The 18,261-nt window shown below is 39.3% G+C and overlaps 1 protein-coding gene across 4 annotated transcripts in view; it reads left to right on the top strand.

The window, feature by feature from the left end:
• GCLC (glutamate-cysteine ligase catalytic subunit) overlaps nucleotides 1-17,053 on the top strand; it is a 36,656-nt gene extending 19,603 nt beyond the window's left edge. Inside the window, exons 7-16 of one of the 4 annotated variants that reach the window (XM_021551289.3) lie at nucleotides 5,072-5,146; nucleotides 6,037-6,153; nucleotides 6,964-7,102; nucleotides 7,630-7,742; nucleotides 8,415-8,507; nucleotides 9,223-9,327; nucleotides 11,397-11,478; nucleotides 11,576-11,679; nucleotides 11,772-11,892; nucleotides 15,358-17,053. In XM_021551289.3, the coding sequence (XP_021406964.1) occupies nucleotides 5,072-5,146; nucleotides 6,037-6,153; nucleotides 6,964-7,102; nucleotides 7,630-7,742; nucleotides 8,415-8,507; nucleotides 9,223-9,327; nucleotides 11,397-11,478; nucleotides 11,576-11,679; nucleotides 11,772-11,892; nucleotides 15,358-15,563 (1,155 nt within the window). In that variant the 3' untranslated portion in view covers nucleotides 15,564-17,053. The remainder of the gene's footprint in view (nucleotides 1-5,071; nucleotides 5,147-6,036; nucleotides 6,154-6,963; nucleotides 7,103-7,629; nucleotides 7,743-8,414; nucleotides 8,508-9,222; nucleotides 9,328-11,396; nucleotides 11,479-11,575; nucleotides 11,680-11,771; nucleotides 11,893-15,357) is intronic. The other 3 variants (XM_085574609.1, XM_085574610.1, XM_085574611.1) reach the window with 3 other exon arrangements.
• The last annotated feature ends 1,208 nt before the right edge of the window (nucleotides 17,054-18,261 follow it).

Here is an 18,261-nt window from a genome sequence, read left to right as displayed (position 1 = left end):
GAGCAGAAATCTACCTGGAGCCTCTGGAGGACCCCACACCAAAACAGGTGGATGCATGAAGGAGGCAGAACCTGTCACCCCATGGATAACCCATGCTGGAGCACTCAGTTCCTGAAAGACTGAACCCTGTGGAAGGGACCCATGCTGGAGCAGTTAAGTGTAGCCCATGAGAAGGGTGTTTAAACCCAGACAGCAAATAAGTACCATGCCATTGCTCCCTCACATACACACACACCTTGCCCCTGGTGGGATGAGGGGGCAAATGAGAAAAAGGTGACTTGTAGGTTGAGATAAAAACCGCTTTGTAATTTAAATAAAATAAAAATAATAACAATGGTAATGAAAATAAGGGGTGGTTAATAAAACTCAAGAAGAATGCAGCGCTCAGCAGAACAGTTGCTCACAACCTGCTGACAAATGCTCAGCATGTCCCCAAGCAGCAATTGGTCCCTCGTAGCCAACTCCCCCAGTGTATGTACCAAGCATGATGCCATATGGTACGGGATATCCCTTTGGCCAATTCAGGTCCCAGCTGTGCTCCCTCCTGGCTTCTTGTGCAGCTGCTCACTGGCAAAGCATGGGAAACTGAGAAGTCCTTAATTTAGAATAAGCCCTGCTCAGCAAGAACAAAAACATCAGTGTGTTATCAACATTATTCCCATACGGAGTCTAAAACACAGAACTGTATCCAGACACTAGGAACAAAAGTAATTATCCCACCTGATGCCAGGGTAAAGACTCATGTTGGAGCAGTGAATATGTTCATTGGAGGACTGTCCCAGGCAACGGACCCACACTGAGTCAAGAGTGTGAGGAATCCTCCCCCTAAGGGGAAGCAGCAGCAGAGACAATGTGAGGTGAACTGACCACAGCCCTCATGCCTCATTCTCTTGCACTGCTGGGAGGGGAGGAAATAGAGAATTTGGGAATAAAGTGAATTTTAAGATTTAGTTTTTATTTCTCATTGTTCTACTCTGATTTGACTTGTAATAAATTCAGTTAATTTCCCCAAGTTAGGCCTGTTTTGCCTGTGACATTAACTGGTGAGTGATATCCACCACACCAAGTTGGGTCAGTGTTGCTCTGCTGGAGGGTAGGAAGGCTCTGCAGAGGGACCTGGACAGTCTGGATCAATGGAATGAGGCCAATTCTATGTGGTTCAGTAAGACAAAATGCTGGGCCCTGTACTTTGGCTACCACAAACCCATGCAGAGCTGCAAGTTGGGGACAGAGTGGCTGGAAAGCTGCCTAGTGGAAGAGGAGCTGGGGGTGCTGGTTGAGATCCTACTGATCACGAGTCAGTGTGTGCCCAGTGTATCAGTGATAGAATGGCCAGCAGGACCAGGGCAGGGATTGTCCCCCTGTACTCAGCACTGCTGAGGCCACAGCTCCAGTGCTGGGTCCAGTTCTGGGCCCCTCACTGTGAGAAAGACACTGAGGGGCTGGAGTGAGTCCAGGGGAGGGTGATGGAGCTGGGGAAGGTCTGCAGCACAGCTCCTGTGAGGAGCAGCTGAGGGAGCTGGGGGTGTTAAGCCTGGAGAAAAGGAGGCTCAGGGGAGACTTTATCACTATCTACAAGTGCCTGAAAGGAGGCTATAGCCAGGCTGGGGTCAGCCTCTTCTCTCAGGCAACCGGCACCAGGACAAGAGGAAATGGCTTCAAGCTGCACCTAGGGAGGTTCAGATTGGACATCAGGAAGAAATTCTTCACAGAAGGGGTGATTAGATATTGGAATGGGCTGCCCAGGGAGGTGGTGGAATCACTGTACCTGGAGGTGTTTAAGGGAACATTGGATGTGCCCTCAGTGCCATTGTCTAGTTGACAAGGTGGTGTTCAGTCATAGGCTGGACTCAGTGATCTCAGAGGTCTTTTCCAATCTAATTGATTCAGTGTTGTCTCCCTGGCCTTACCTTGATCCTTAAGCCTTCTGTTGCATTTACTCTGCCCTGTCCAGCAAAAGAAGGGAGTGATTAAATGGCTTTGCTGGATATCTGGCATTCAGCCGGGGTCAATCCAATACACCAGGTTTATTTGCTTGATTTATGGTTTTCTTTCTGGTAATATTCAAAAATAATTAGATGACTTGCTGAGAGAGTTTCTTGAACTGGCCAAACCACATTTGCTCAGGCACCTGCTCCTGAAACTCCAGCACTTCTTGGGTGTGAAAGGTCATCTTCCACTCTGGTCATCTTTTAGGCATGACCAAAGGACAATGCAGAGTTGGAAATGGAGCAGTCTTGTAGGAATAAGAGAGGTTTTTTAGTTACTCATTTTGGGTGTTTTCCTTCTTCTGCACCCTTAGAACAGCAAAAGCAGGGAGAGGCAAGAGGCTGTGGGAATATTTTTAAAACTAAGTAGCTTTCTGTTTTTGTATAATTTTATTTCATTTACAAACATCATGAACTCTTGTATATAGTTTCTCATTCTTAAATATTTTTAGCTATCTGCCTAAGGAGTTGTCTTCTCACTGCTTGTTACCACAAACCTACCAAATCCATGTGGGTAGTTGTCTTCTCTGACCATGTGCTGGAAGATATTTTTGATTCTGTTTTCTCTAATTTGAACATTACCACTTTTTATGGTTTTTAGTAATTTGCTTGAGATTTCTGTCTCACAGTATCTTTCATTTAAATCCAGGTACTGAATATTAAGAGTGCTTTAATTCTTTCATTTTCTGTTTGCTTTAAATGTTTCTCTGATGCTGGGCATTAACGCCTTAGGAGATCATGGTGTATTTGACTGATAAAATGTGCCTGTTCCCACCACACACAGTCTTGGAAGCAGAGCTAGGCAGAGGTAGTGTTCACTCTCCAAATCTCCTTAAAAGAGATTAAAGGCTCTTCTTTCATAGCAGGGACAGAAAACATCGTAAAAAACATTTTCTTTGAGCTTGAGAAACTACAAAAGCTGTATAAATAAAAGTTCTTGACAGGTGCGGCATATGGTTTCTTGTCACTAGGGCAAATTAGGGTGAATCTGATGAGATAGTAAAGTGTACATAAAACTGTGGGGTTTTACAAGGTGTTAGTTTGCCGTGGTTTGTTTTATGCCATCTCTCTTATTTAAGACCAATAAAAGAAATCCAGCCTTATTCACTCATTGTATGAACTTTAAAAACATTATTGAATTCCTTTTTAAAGGAGTACTATTTTACTATTGCATACTGCTATATTTTATTTTTACATTCTGGTAATAAGTGGCCAAATTCAAATTTGGTAGTCCTGGTATCATCAAAGGGAGAATGAAAATAAAGTTGGCAGCTGCTTCTGTATCAAATGATAATTCCTGATGACTGACTAGAAGAAAACATTGTTCACCTATTTTTGTAAGGTAGTTTGTAGTATGTATACTTCCTTTCTTGTTTAAGGGGTGGTCTTGTTGGTTTGGTTTTTGTTCTTTTTTTGTACTGCATGCCAAGCTACAACTTGGTTTGTTACATTTCCAGAGGTAAAAATAATGTCCTGATGAGCTTGGGCTGGGATGGCCTGCACTGGCAGTGCATGTAGCCCTTCTGGAGAAGACAGCCATGCCCTTTTCCTCTCTAATGGGACATTTGCCTAGAAACCATGTTGAATCTCAGATTTGATGTAGTTTGGAATAAACATAAAAGGAAAGGGGAGACAAATACCACTGTCTGGGGTAAGAGTGTAGGTGTCCTGTCAACCCAACCCCACTTCAAGGCTGGCTTCCTAGTGCTAAATGTCCAAAATTAATGATGAGAAATCATACTTAGCTGCTTTTCTGCAAGATAATTACTTAATCTTGTCTTTTAACTACCTGGGTTTTTGTTTGTTTGCTTGATTTTTTTCTGAAAAAAACAAAACAAGCCACTTGGAGGCTAGAAACAGAAGGAGCATTTTCTCCACAGCACACTGTTTTATAATTTGGGATGTTTTAATGAATATTGGATGAAAATTTAAAAATACAAACACAAACAAATCCTATATTTCCCCTATACCACCATCATTAACACCCCCCAGTAAATCCATCTCTGAGGCACCAGGAGTTTTGGAAGAATTTGTTGGTTGGGGTTTTTTTTTAAAGTCTCACTTGAGGTGTAGTTTGGTTTAGTAGCAAGCTGAGAAGAAAACTTAGATTTGTGGGACATTCTAATTACTATCCTTGGAAGAAGAAAGCCTGTGTACAACTGGAATTCTTCAGGACAGCAAGCAGAGGTGTTGGTTTAGAGCTGAAGCCTCTTGTATAATGTTATGATAGTGGTACAGGCATATGTTCTTACCTAAGTTTTCTTCTGATCTGTGAATACATAAACTGCTATGACAAAGAGAATTTTGAGACTGATCACTCTGTGCAGTTTTTAATTTCATAAAGTGTTGGTTTACAAAGTCTAGAGGGTAAGATCTACTTTTAGAAATGTGTCTTTTGTTTGATGCTGCTCTTGAGTAAATTTCACAAAAATATTATAAAGGAGTTACCTATTCCAGTGGCCTATCTGTGGTATGGCTTCCAAAATATTAATGCCTTCTGCCAATATTTCTTTTTTATTTCTTTGCTGGGTTCTAGCCTCTAGTACAGAAAAAGCTGGCCTTTTTTTTTAATGAAAGTTGCAGTAGACACACAAATAATCTTTTTTTCCCCACAGTTTTGCAGGATCAAAGGCACCTTGAAATGTTCTTTAAAACAGGATTAGCGTCACATAAAACAAATGTTAAATCTACAATAGAGTCTGACTGTTGTTCTAAGTAAGTAGGTTCCTGGCTTACATCCTTAAGGTGCATTACTCACCCATGTGTATTCTAAATGTTAACTCAGTTTTCTTTTATTCTGGCAAGTGTTTGTATATTCAGCCTCACTATAGAAGCATTATGGACTGAAATCTTTTAATGAACATGGAAATGGCCTGGAAAGAAGCTTGTAATATAAATGCTACTGATAGGTGGGACAGAAATGTGTCCAATATTTAATGGGGAAACCCACACAAAACCAAACAATAAATCCTAAATTTTTTAGGCTATAAATAATTTTATTATATGCTTGATTTTAAATCTAGGAAGACTGTTCTTGTTGTATGATGATAGAAATTTGATAGCAACTCTACATCTTCCAACAGGTAACATTTCAGGCTTGCAGCATTTCTGAAGCAAGGTATCTCTATGATCAGCTAGCTACGATTTGTCCCATTGTGGTAAGTAATGGACATCTGTCAGATGAGCTTTTCCTTAGTGACAAAAACCACTATATATTAAAAAATAATACCCAAATTGCAAGCTCACAAATTGGGTACTCTGTGAGAAGACTCTTTCTAGGTTGCCACGTGAGTCATGTTAACTATTTAATGTGCAAGTGACACTACAAACAGATAATATCTGTTCTTTCTTGGTCCTTTTGTCTATTTCTTCCCCTCTATTCTCACTCCCACATATGTGACACTCTTGTTGAATAGTTTTAGAAATAGATTTTGGCAGATTTCATGAAAGCAAGGCAAGCTGGCTCCTTAAAACAATTTTTAATTTTTCAACTGGTGTTGAAAACCCTCTGGTGCTACAGAGGATTTCAGCTTAAGTTGTTTATATCTGTCCCTTTTATAAGCATGTTGTCATAAACAGCTGTTTATAACAGGAGTTATGAAAATAAAATATCTGTCTGGTCTGAATGATGACTAGATCCTGCCTTGACTAAGGTATGTTCCAGCTGTGTTACTAATGTGCTTGGCCAAACAAAAATAAACAAAATTAAATGATTGCCAGGTGAACTTTGGAAGTGAGCAAGCAGAATACTTGCTGATGTGTCTCAAAAGTGCTTCTGCCAGTGTCATTTTTGTGTTCCTTAAATGCTGATCTGTAGAGGTGAAACATGTGGAGAGTGTCAGAAGCCACTTCATGAATGCTAACCCTTGACCCAGGCGTTTTTCAGAGGCAGCAGTTGAGATATTTCTGGTTATATGGGCTTTGTATGTTCATTATAAACTGAAATATATATACTTCAGCTCCTTCTGGATCCCTTTCCAGTGGGGCTGTATTTTGCTTTTGGTTCCTTGGCCTGTCCTTTTTTTGATATCAGGCTGTTTCATTTTAGATGGCGTTGAGTGCTGCGTCTCCGTTCTACAGAGGCTACGTGTCTGACATTGACTGTCGCTGGGGTGTGATCTCTGCTTCCGTGGATGATCGAACGCGCGAGGAGCGGGGGCTAGAGGTAGGTCATGGTACATAGGAGGTGTCTGGGGTTTCTTGGGCAAAAAAGTTTAATCTCCTTTAGTATGAGATTCTGCTTGTGCTCATCAGAATCCCTAATGAGGGAATGTGATGGTCTTTGTAGTAAATACAGGAGAGCTGGTGTAAACACTCGCCTTGGTTGGTCAGTTTGTGTTAACAAATACATATTTTTAATTAGGTATGGAATCCCAGTCTTCCACAGCTGGCTGAAAAAGGCCCCAGTGATGAAACTTGAGCTTGAGCTCAAAAGGCAAAAATTGCACTAGATTAAATAGTGGGTGCTGCTGAGTCATATAAACTAGAACTAAATCAAGAGAGCCAGGTATCAGAACCTGTAGAGTTTCTCTAAGCAGGAATTTCCATTCAATGCACTTACAAAATTACATAAATAAATTTTAAAATGTACTTGAAATATTTCTTTAACTACCTATTTTAAGGGTATCTCTAATGCTGTGCACATAGTGAAACTGTTGGTAAATGTTTAATGATTTCCAGGTGCTTGGGGTAATGGCGTATTACATCAGGAAAACATTTCTACATCTAGGGAATTCTACTAGATGTATGGTGACTGTTTTTTTGCTCAGATTTATATGTCTGCAAACAAAATAGTCACAATTCCAGAATCACTTTATATTGAGCCTATTTAAGACTCGTGCTTTTAATAATTTTAATTGAGGTTGTAGGTTTTTTTAAATAGGTTAGTAATTCTCAACATAAGTGTCATTAGTGAGCAAAACTTAGGTAACATTGTTAACAAGCTGTTAAAATATTGTATTCTTAAATTATATAGCCACTGAAGAACAACCATTATAGAATCAGTAAATCCAGATATGATTCCATAGACAGTTATCTATCTGAATGTGGTGAGAAATACAATGACATTGATTTGACAATAGACAAAGATATCTACGAGCACCTAATAAAGGAAGGTAAGTGTTTGCTTCCTTATGAGCAGGTTAAGAATTATGTTTGCAGTGTGTGGGGATATTTTATGGTTTTTGTTGTTGTTTGTTACAAACATTGTGCAGCCCTCAGAGTGACTCCTAGTCAGGAAGTATCTGTGCAGAGTGGTCTTGAGAGTTTTTTAAAAAGGATTCACTTTTAATTGAAACTGTCCCTAATGCATTAAACTGAGTTTCTCAAGCTGGAATTAATGTTTCATTTTTATGGAGAGAGCCAAACTGCTTTAGGAAACATGGCACAGAATGCATCAGAAAACAGGAAGAATGGCAGCCACACCAATACTCACCTGCCACTTCCAAACAAGAACCTGTTTGGTTTTGGGGTTTTTGCTCTTTTTAATAATTTCCTTCCTTCCTGAAGTCATCACTTTAACAGGATGTGGTGGGCTGAGGTAGCACTGCAGTGTTAGATGTTTTCAGTCTGTAAAAAAACCTAATTTCCTAGCGCCTGTTTTGATATGTATGAATTGTTTGTTTGAATTTTCATTTTGTAGGTATTGACCACCTTTTGGCACAGCATATTGCACACTTGTTCATTCGAGACCCATTGACTTTGTTTGAGGAGAAAATACATCTAGATGATGCAAATGAATCCGACCATTTTGAGGTTACGTCTAATTTAGAGGAATTTAATAAATATATCTATAATTGCTTATCTTTATAATATTACTTAATTGGAGGATGGCTTTATTAGCTAAGAATTTTTTCATTAATTTTTAACTTCAGGTAATGTTTTAGCATATGACTTTGGAGTTGTAAGCACATTAATTTATTCATTTTATCTTTTATTTAGAAGGTGATGGCTTATACTTTAAACCAAATAAAATATGAAGAACCTAAATTATAGCTATATATATAAATGCTAAGGGGAACTGTCAATTTTTAAGACTTCTTTAAACCTGGTTTGTATTTTATTTATGTAGAAATCTCTCTTGTACAGCTTTATGAGGTAATAGCTGTGGTAGTATTAGGCCGTTTTTGTTCAGGATGTGTTGGCCCCTCATGAAAAGTCAGTTGCATGCCAGTCCCTTAGTGTCTTGTACATAATACTCAACTAAAAGTTGAATAAGCATGAGAAAGTGCAACATATTTGCTCCTAGGTTGGGTAGTTGTACTGTGAGATTTAGGAAATTACAGCACTTACTTTGGAACCTTCTCTAACCTGCTACACTGTTCCACAGAAAACACTAGGACTCTAGTTATCTGCTTATTTTTCTTCAGTTGTATTATAGAATGATGTGTATCTTGATTGTGACGGATTATTTCATTTGCTTTGCAGAATATTCAGTCTACAAACTGGCAGACAATGAGGTTTAAGCCACCACCTCCAAATTCAGATATTGGATGGAGAGTGGAATTCAGACCTATGGAGGTAACAAAGACATCAGTATGTACAAGAGCACATTTCCTTTTAAGTGGAAAAGTACCAGGCATTCTGCCATCCAGTATCAAACTCCTGTTACTTGTGCTGTATTTTCTCCCCTTTGATTTGCTAGATGCAAGTGAAGTGGACAGCAGTATTTAATCAGGCATGGACTGTGGGAATGTAACTGACAGGAGAATCCACTGCAGTACATCAATGCATGCTAATGGATTTGGGGTGATGGGGAAAGGAATTAGGCTGGTATTAAAGCAGCAATAAACAAAGCCCCATTTAGCTTCTAGAGACTGTATTTCTCTAGTACATTTCCTGGTACTGAACAATTCCGCTGTCACAGTTTTGTTTTTTTCACAAGTGCTTTTACTCTGTAGTTGTCTGTTTCAAAGCTCTGAATTCAATCCTTTTAGAGTGGAAATTTAAAAGCTACTATATTTCTGTAATTAGAGATCCTGAAGGTGCAGGTTATTAGTCTTTAGAAGCACAAGTGTGCTCTGCATTGAATTGCAGGGTTGGGTTTGTTGAAGCGTGTGTGTGCTTTGTGCACTGGAAGTCAGTGCTGGTGACTGCGTGTGTGGATCACCCCTTGGCGAGTTCGGTGTGTGTGAACACAAGTGCCAGCATGAACATCTGAGTCAGACTGTTCCAGACTGTCCTTGCATCTCTGTTCCCACTAAAGTAATTGAATCCCTACTCCTTTCATGTCTAGGTCCAGTTAACAGACTTTGAAAACTCTGCATATGTTGTGTTTGTGGTATTGCTAACCAGAGTGATTCTGTCCTATAAACTGGATTTTCTCATTCCTTTGTCCAAGGTAGGTGTGAAAGATCAGATTTGTTAGAGCTAAATGTAATGCATCAAGTCTGATTTTTATCTCCTGCAAGCTAGGAAATAATATTTGACCACTTACAGAACAGTCATTTTTATCTTTCAGTTAGTTTTCATCTGTACCAGTACTTTGAATTAATTTAAACTCTACAGTATTAAATAAATATTTTACTGCTGTCTCATGGAATTAAACATAGACAAATGCTGTAGGAATTTCTGCGATGCCTAGCATCAGACTGCTGAGAAATATGGTCGCAATGCTGTTTTGAGTCTGGGAAAGGCTATGTTTCCCCCATTTTACATACAGGGGGAAATATGTGGAACTCAAAAGAAAATCTTTAGACTTATCTTAACATGAATGTTGCCTGTGTTGTCTCATATTCTGTGTTTTGTTTGTATCTAGTGGGGGGGGAAGGAAGAGTTCAGCATGCTTTTAGTGTTACACAGTATTTTAGGGGAAACAAATACTGCTGATTCTGGCCACAACTGTGTCTTTAGACAGACAAGCTATGCAAAATGTACTTTTTCCTTAATCATGCCCTCACAATTGCTGAACTGTTTTGTGTGAAACTGTCCCTGCATGTCCTTTTTCTGAGGCACTTGACCAAAAAATGTCTTTTTAGATGGATATTCCTGTGCTGTTATAGGTAGCTTTAAAAAAGATCTTGTAAGGCCGAAGGCTTTTGACACTATGCTGGAAAATCCAGCATAGCCATAGTATCCTGTGGCTTTTCATATTGTTTTTTTAGTTAAACTGGAGGAAAATACTGAAGTTGTAAATTTACAGTAATCATACCATACATACATGGTATGATTTGGTATGACTTCTAGAAAGAGATGTCAGGGATTTCAGACTCCATGAATAATGTAGCAATTTAGCAGATTACATCATTAGATTGTTATTTGACTGTCTCAAAACCACAAAAATTTTAACTCCCAGTTAAGAGTGAATAAGAGATCAGGTGCTGAAAGAGCCTGAACAGAACTGGAGGGCTGGGGGGCTTAAAATTGCTTGAGCTTGCCAAGCAATTTGGTAGGTAATGCAACAAAGAATTGCACAACCATTGGTAAGCCTGCCTCTTTCAAATAAAATAATAGGGGTTATTGGGCTAATCTCACACTAATCATGGCTGTCTGATTGAATGTGGTTGAACGCTCATCAGCTGGGACTGGAGTTGTTTCAAACTTCCAAAACAACCTGTTGTGTAAATAGGTTTCATAATATAAAATGAATTGAAAACAAAGCTTTGAAAGGTAAGAAGTGAAGATTTCACATAGCCTTTAGAAATATCAGACAAAGAATTCAGCAAATTATATCTCTTTTTCTGAAGACAGTGTGATAAAGCTAATGTCCAGAAGCTGTATGATGGTAATTAATTCCCTGAGAACACACCAACCAAAGAACTTGGACAAAATATTCCATCCAGAAAGACAGAGCAATGTTTATGTCATTTGCAGAACAAACGTTGTAGTTTGGAGGACTTCTGAAAAGCTTGGAATTTAAAACTGTTTTGCTAGCAAAACAAGTTTAAATATCTAACATGTTTGGGATGGAACAGATACAATTCCCATACAAACTTACAGAAACAGAATGCTATTTCTGGAAGTTTGTTTAATACAGTGATAATTCTTCTAAAGACAGTGATGATTTTGTTAATAAAAGCAGCAAATTATGGCTAGGGAAATTTACATTTTCTTCTTCCATAGGTATTTAAATTGCATCTTAAATATGCAAAGAAATCTGCCAGAAGGAATGTAACCTGTTAATTGCAACTGTTCCTGTGTTTTCATCCAAATTTAAATTAGCATAGCATGTTCTAACATGATGCCATTATCTATTCTACTGGAGAGCCAGTTTCATAAAATGTCATCTGTTGGTGGGTTTGTCGTGGACACTGAAGAATTAAATAAAACTTAGCCTCACAGTTTGACCTTGTGTGATGAAATAGTAAGGAATATAGTAGATATTTCAACTTACAAAACACAAATGTGACACTTTGGTAGAATCCTACTTTTCTAAAATGTCACAGATCTCTGAAAGACTTCTTTTGCCAGGTGGATGAAAACATGAAGGTGGCCCAGAAAAGAGATGCTGTACGACAGGGAATGTTTTACTTCAGAAAAGATATATGCAAAGGTATCACATCAACTAATCTGACTAACATTGTTGTGGATGTTTAGCACATCTTGCCTTTTAACCATTTTTTTTCCCTTTCCCTTTGTCACATGTGAAGGTGGAAATGCTGTTTTGGATGGATGTGGCTCTGCACAGAATGGGACAGGCACCGACACAGAAGAGTACACCTTAATGAGCATTGACACAATTATCAATGGGAAGGTAATAGTCTCTTCTACCTGGAACACATTATATTCTACCCTCCCAGAAACCAGACTGAATGTGCTTTATACTGATTCTGTTCTCTTACACAGGAAGGAGTCTTTCCTGGTTTGATCCCAATTTTGAATTCCTATCTTGAAAATATGGAAGTGGATGTGGATACAAGATGCACCATCCTAAACTATCTGAAGCTAATAAAAAAGAGAGCCTCTGGTATGTTTGATATTTTTGGACACTGACTTTATTGGCATTTTTCTACTTTCAATTGGATAAGACTGATGGGACCTGTGGATGTCTCGTTAGCTGTTGAATCATTAGAGCAAAGGACTGGAGTGTGTTCTCTGGCTTAAATCTTGTCCTATTTTTGATCTTTAATGTTTAATAATCCATTTTAGAACTTAAATTCAGAGTAACTGATAGAGTAACAATCATGGTTTAGAGGGTAGTATATGCCCAGTCCTCAATTTTGCTTTTCAACACCATTTACTGCTTCTTTTGCTACTGTATTGGCTGTCCACTTTGTAGTAGTTTAAACATACACTAGTCCACTTTGCCCTGTCACTTGAGTGTTGTAAGAGTATTTGAGGCTGGGTCTGATAGCTTGTCTGATATTACTGGTGTGACTCCAAAGCTTACTGCTCCAACACATTCATGACTGTAAACTCAGGTCTGCTAGACCATGGGACCTAGACTATAGCTCACTGATAAAAAAGTCCTTCTGTAAGTAGCCAAACTCCTTCAAGGCAGAGCAGAGCAGGCTCTTCCACAGTCTTTCCCATGTTGCAATGTTTTTCAAGACCGGTGTATAATAACTGTTTATGTTTCTTCTTAAAATGCAGCAGTATAATGAGTAAAAGATACAGGCTAAACTTAATTCAGAACTGTGTGTTTAGCTCAGGTTGCAGCAACTTTTTGACTTTTTCTGTGTATATCCCCTGTTATAACTGCATTGATGTAAATTTAGCTAGATGGTAATTTTATCCTCATAATACCCCTCTTCCACCCCACCCCTAAGTTTTAAACTAAAGGGCTGCATTCCTTTTTAATTCTTGAAAATTGCTGTAGGAGCTTCTAGGTAAAGACCTTTCCAAAGCTGAGGTGAAAATCAGAATTTTGTCTTACCTGGTAATTCACTACTTTAGCAGTTCTTTAGAATGGTAACATGTTTTTAGACATTCCCTTGTCTGTTGTTTGGGTGGTTTTTTTTTTCTTCAGAGAAATGGTCTTGAGAAAACAAGGAATCCATAACTGCAGCAGGCCTTTTTCCTGAGGCCTAGTGACCACCTGCAGTTGTTCCCCACCAAAGAAAAACTTTGCTACCTGGTGCAAAGTTGTAGTTATTGCAAAAGTCAGGTCCTCTATTTACACAGACCTAAAAGCTGTGAGTGTGAGGTAGATAAGAGTGTAGTTTATAGTTCAGATCTCACAAACTGAAATTACTTTTAAATTAGACTTCTTAAGAACTAGAATTCACAGAATAAAAAACAATAGGTATTGTGTTACTGTGCCATGATGTTTCTCAGTTGTGAGCTTTGGATTATTCCAGTTTACTCTTGGTCTTAAATGTTCCTGATCTGCAGCTTGTTTAGTATGAGTCATATCCACACAGAGTGGCCAGTTTTCAGATTTCTCAAATGGTGAACACAGCACTCATGAGTTAAGACCACTGACACCTTAGTTGCTGTGGCTGTAACCTTGCCCTGGCATAATTCATGTAGCTTCTGTCACCTCGTCTCCTGCAGCACAGCAAGGTATTACCCTCCTGGTCTCTCTATAGCTGGTGTGTGACTGCCACCACTCAGTGGGACTACAGATTTGCTAGGCAGGCCACAGCTGCTGACCAGCACCAAATATCAATGGTAGCAGCATCAAGTGGTCCTTGTCCTGGTGTGCTCTCCTGGCTGCCTGTAGTGCAGTAATCAGAGAGCTTGATGAGCATTCACAGATGTGATTTCCATGATCTCTGCCTTACCTTTCTTTAAGCAGTTGCACTTTTGCTCCCCCTAAAGTCATATAATAAGAAATGACACGGTTCTATTATATGCTTTTTGAAAAAATTAATTCTGTAGTTTCTCATGTTAAAATGCTCTTCACAGTTATTCCATTATATGCCTTCTTGTTCCTGCGTTGTAGAATCATGTTTATCTACTCACTTGTCATCAGCATTCATTATTGTGTGGACCTCTCCAGAATATTGTTGCTCCTGAACTTACAATTCCCTTTGCCTCTCGTTGCGTGAAGGTGTCTCACACCTTTTGTCAGTGAGTGGTGCCACACTCCGGTACCGAGAGCTGCAGGCGGTGCTGCCGGTGAAGGTGTGCAGGGAGCGGCGGGCAGGAGGGCAGTGCCTGGGCTGCCTGGCCACTAGGTGTCCGTGTTGCCGTGCGCTGGGGCTGCCCGCGCCTGCACGGCTCGCACCTCAAACGTGTCTCTCCATAAGCTTCACTCTGCTCATCCCTGCCTCCGCTGACTTTCTTGCAGGCCCCTGCTTCTCATTGGTGTTAGAAAGTTTTCACGTTGAGTTTTTAGTGCCTTCAACAAATAAAGCCTCTTGGGTAATTTTTTTCCTGCCCTCTTATGTAGAAGTGTAAACTCTAGCCTCATTCCTTTAAAACATTACTTCTGGTTTTTGAAGCACATTTTAATTTCTAGTAACTTTATTTATTCTGCTTTTCTTTCCGGTACTTTCCGCAATTTTTCTGATTTGTCTTTGTGTACATCTGTTCAAAACCACTGCTAGGATATTTTTAAATGGTCCTGGATTCTTTTTATTTGTGTGTTCCTTCATGCTTTTTATAATATTCTTAAACAAAAGTCTTCTGTAGTGGCAGCCCTTGACTCTTTCCACTCTCACAGTGAAGCTGATGTTCTGGTAGCTAGCCATGAAAGTTTTTCTAGGCTCTTTGAGCATCCCATCAGCCCATCTTAATGTCTTAACAGTCAGAGTTACCTTAAACTTGTAGTAGTTAAGGTTTGTTTGCATGTGCTGCATGGTGGAGCAGGATTTAGCAGCTGGGACACTGGTGTCCAGCCAGTCCCCAGCTGCAGCTTCATGGGGATACCAGTCTCCTGCAAGAGGTGTGTGTCATTCAGTGACCTTTTACAAAGGTGCTGGGGACCCCTAGGTACCTGCTGACCAACCCAAGAACTGTGCAGTGAAGCGGAGGCACTGTGTACAAACCAGAAGTATAATTAGGAACCAGCCTATTTTTTGCTAGAGTGGCTGCCAGAGGGAGAAAGAATAAGCCCAAACTGACTGATCAAAACTGGCAGCTCAGTTGGATAGATCAACTACAAACTTATTTTATATAAATGTAGTAGTGCAGAGGTGTTTGCTGATTCATCTCAGCCAGATTATGTTAAAGGAAGTGTTTAAGACCTTTTGTTGTACAATCTGTTGGTAGCACCTGTTTCAGGTGCTACTTCTCTCTGCATTATGTCATTGGAACATCTGAAAGTTGGAAAATTGCACCAGGTAAGTGTCTTTTAGACCATCAAGGATATGTCAGCTTAATTGTGCCTGCAGTTTAGCCACAATTAAAAACCAAAAAGTGTAGGAATGTGTTTCTCATGAAAGCACGGACTACTCATTAATTGTGTATATAGTGCACAGAACTCTTAAGTGTTCCACTGCTAAATTAGATGTATAAACAGAAATTTAATTTCCTCTTACCCCAGGAGAACTAATGACAGTTGCTCGATGGATGAGGGAATTCATCGCACAGCACCCGGACTACAAGCAAGACAGTGTGATAACTGATGAAATGAATTACAGCCTTATGTGGAAATGCAACCAAATCGCTCAAGGCCAGGCAGAGTGTCCTGAACTATTGGGGGTAGGATTTAATAAGAAACAAAGTGGAAATAAAACTGATTCTTTGTAATGAATTAACGAATGAATGCTTCTTAAATAATAAAAAATATTAAGCCTTTTAGCAAAGCACTAGCAAAGATACTGTGAATCTGGTACAGTTTCATGGTGTGAAGACCAAAACAGGGATACTGCACTATAAAATGGGCCAATCTAAAATATTCATTTAAGGCATCCTAAAATAGGCATATTCTTATTGTTAAGGTTTATACAATATACTTGTAAATAGTAAAATATTTTTATGATTAACATCAACGTATTTTAATAACATTGTAACTAAGGTTATTGTGAATTAGCTTGTAACTTTTTTATGCTTAATATAGAAAGAAAAATTGTCATGAACAGCTTTGTAAATGTAATGGTACTTGTATATTATATGCATTCCAGTTACTGAATGTTTACTGTAATTTTTTTAACCTGGAATGTGCTAAGTAATTTACCTTATTGTGTAAGAAAAAAATATCCTTCTGGATCTACCTGAATCCCAGATACTTCTTCCTTCCATTTGGGTTTTGAAAGTATGTAAGAACAGACAAATATATGTGCATCCAAGTTATTAATCTTACAGTAGTTTCTCAGTTGCCACAAGACCTTCATCCACTTGTAAACTGTAAGACTCAGAGGAACAGATCTGTCTTTATTCAGATAATGCAAGTCAACCTATCTGCAGATGCAGTTATTTTCTTCCCCTCTGAAATAAGATGTATGCTGTCTCAGTTCATAAAATCTGCCCAAAAATTTCACAAAAAAGTAGTAACAGGAGATATGTTGAAAGGGAGGAGGAGATAGGAGCTGGACATACGGCTCTCTTCACAAAGGAACCAGAGACACCTACTCTGGACTTCAGCCTGCTTGACTGCTCTTCTCCCACACTGCTGCTGTTCCCATAATCGACAGTACAGCACAAAACCAAATTTCTGTCCATTCTTACTGGAGGTTGAGTTTCTCATTTTGTCATTTAATTATAAATATTTTTGTCAGTATGTTTATTTTCTATAAGGTAATTTATGCAGGTGGCTGGGGTTACCTACATAGCTGTAGTTATGGACCACTTAATCCCCTCCAGAAAACAGTTTAAAGAGAAATTTTGGAACGCACTAATCCTTCGTATTGGAAGCTGGTGCTAGAAGTGACTGTAATCTATTTAAATTCAGCTATTGCATCTGTAAATTAAGCAAACTTAAGGGGCCTTTTTGATTTAGCTTCTTAACTGATTTCTAAAAGTGAATTGCATTAGGGGTAGAAGATGCAAAGCTTAATGGAAGCATATAAAAATATCTAAAATCTAATGATTTTTTTAAAAGAACTAATGGAGGAACTGCAGTGAGAAGTGCACCAAGAAGCTTTTATCTACTGAATTACACTTCATTCTGTGTTCACAGGTGTGCTTTAGAGAATAAAAAGAATACTCTTTCTCTGCAGTGGTGAATTTGTTTTAATTAAGATGTAGGTATATGCTAATTTAGTTTCTGTAATACGGAAATAAAAATAAAACTTGCAGTACGTGTTGGTCACTTGCATGGCTTGAACCCACATTTTTAGATTCAAAAAAGGAGGAGTTGCATACCTGGCAGGTACAACTCACCCAGACTTACTTTGTTCACAGTGGAGCTTCTCAGGATTCAGACAAATGGTCTGACATTCCTACAGCAAAGAAGTCTTTGCTATTGTTAAAGTAGCATCTGTCTGATTGCACAGCATGAGCCACTATGCTTGGAAAATGCTTAAAAATAATTGGAATGCTTTTCTGCTGGTACTGCTTCAATACATGTCCTTATTCCCTTTCAGTAGACACTGAATCACCCTTCTGGATAACTGTGTGTCCTGTAACTTAGAGAACATTTTGTCATGATGCCTTAAAAGTTGTGGCTGGAAGTTTCCCTCCTGATTTCTTGTGTGCATGTTTCCAGAAGGGATGAGTGAGATCAAACACAGAGCTGGTTCTGTTTTTTGAGACACACGTGGTTGCAGTGTCTAAGCATTGTACATTCACTAGATGGAGAGCTCAGGTATGTGATCCAGCCTGTTCTTTATAGTGTGAAGGCTGCCAGCACAAAGCAGAGTTGCTGCAGGGATGGGGGGCAAGCTTTGCAACTATCTTTGAATACAACATAGAGGTGGCTCTGTTCTGACTGTGCCCACTCTGAGGTAGAGAAGCAAACCCTAGTCCAACTCTCAAGCCCTGGCTGGCCTTTTGCAGAGAGCATTAGAAACTTCTTTGGGCTATGGATACAGGACTGGTTCTGCAGTCATGAAGTGCTTTCATATTAAAAATGACCTTTCCAACAATCATGTGAGCAAAGGGAGGGGAAGAAGTATTAGGCCCCTGAGGTGAATTGTGATTGATTCCTTGCCCAAAGACTAACTGTGCATCAGTCACAGCACTTTCAGCAATCATTGTGTTGGCCTCAGTTCAGCCCCAGTAACACACTTCATGCCTTCCACTCAGTTTTCAGTTAGAGATCCCATTGTGATCTCCAGAAGTTTGATACTATGAAATCCGATTCGAGTTTTCTCTTGCATCAGACTATTTATGTTCAAGCATCTTTGTTTCTGGATTATTATAGCCATGCTTTTAGCATGGTCTACATCATTAAAATGTGTCTCCTTTTGTGTGTGCACAGAGCTGTGCAAGCAGCTTGCCTTTCTCAGAGTGATGTAAGTCCACTCCAGCCTGGGTTTCGTCCCTCCACAGGTCTTGCCAGGAGTCC

This window comes from Lonchura striata, chromosome 3, assembly GCF_050655825.1.
Source record: "Lonchura striata isolate lonStrDom1 chromosome 3, ASM5065582v1, whole genome shotgun sequence".
In the NCBI taxonomy this organism is placed as follows: Eukaryota; Metazoa; Chordata; class Aves; order Passeriformes; family Estrildidae; genus Lonchura; species Lonchura striata.
This window is presented reverse-complemented; position numbering and strand designations above follow the sequence as displayed.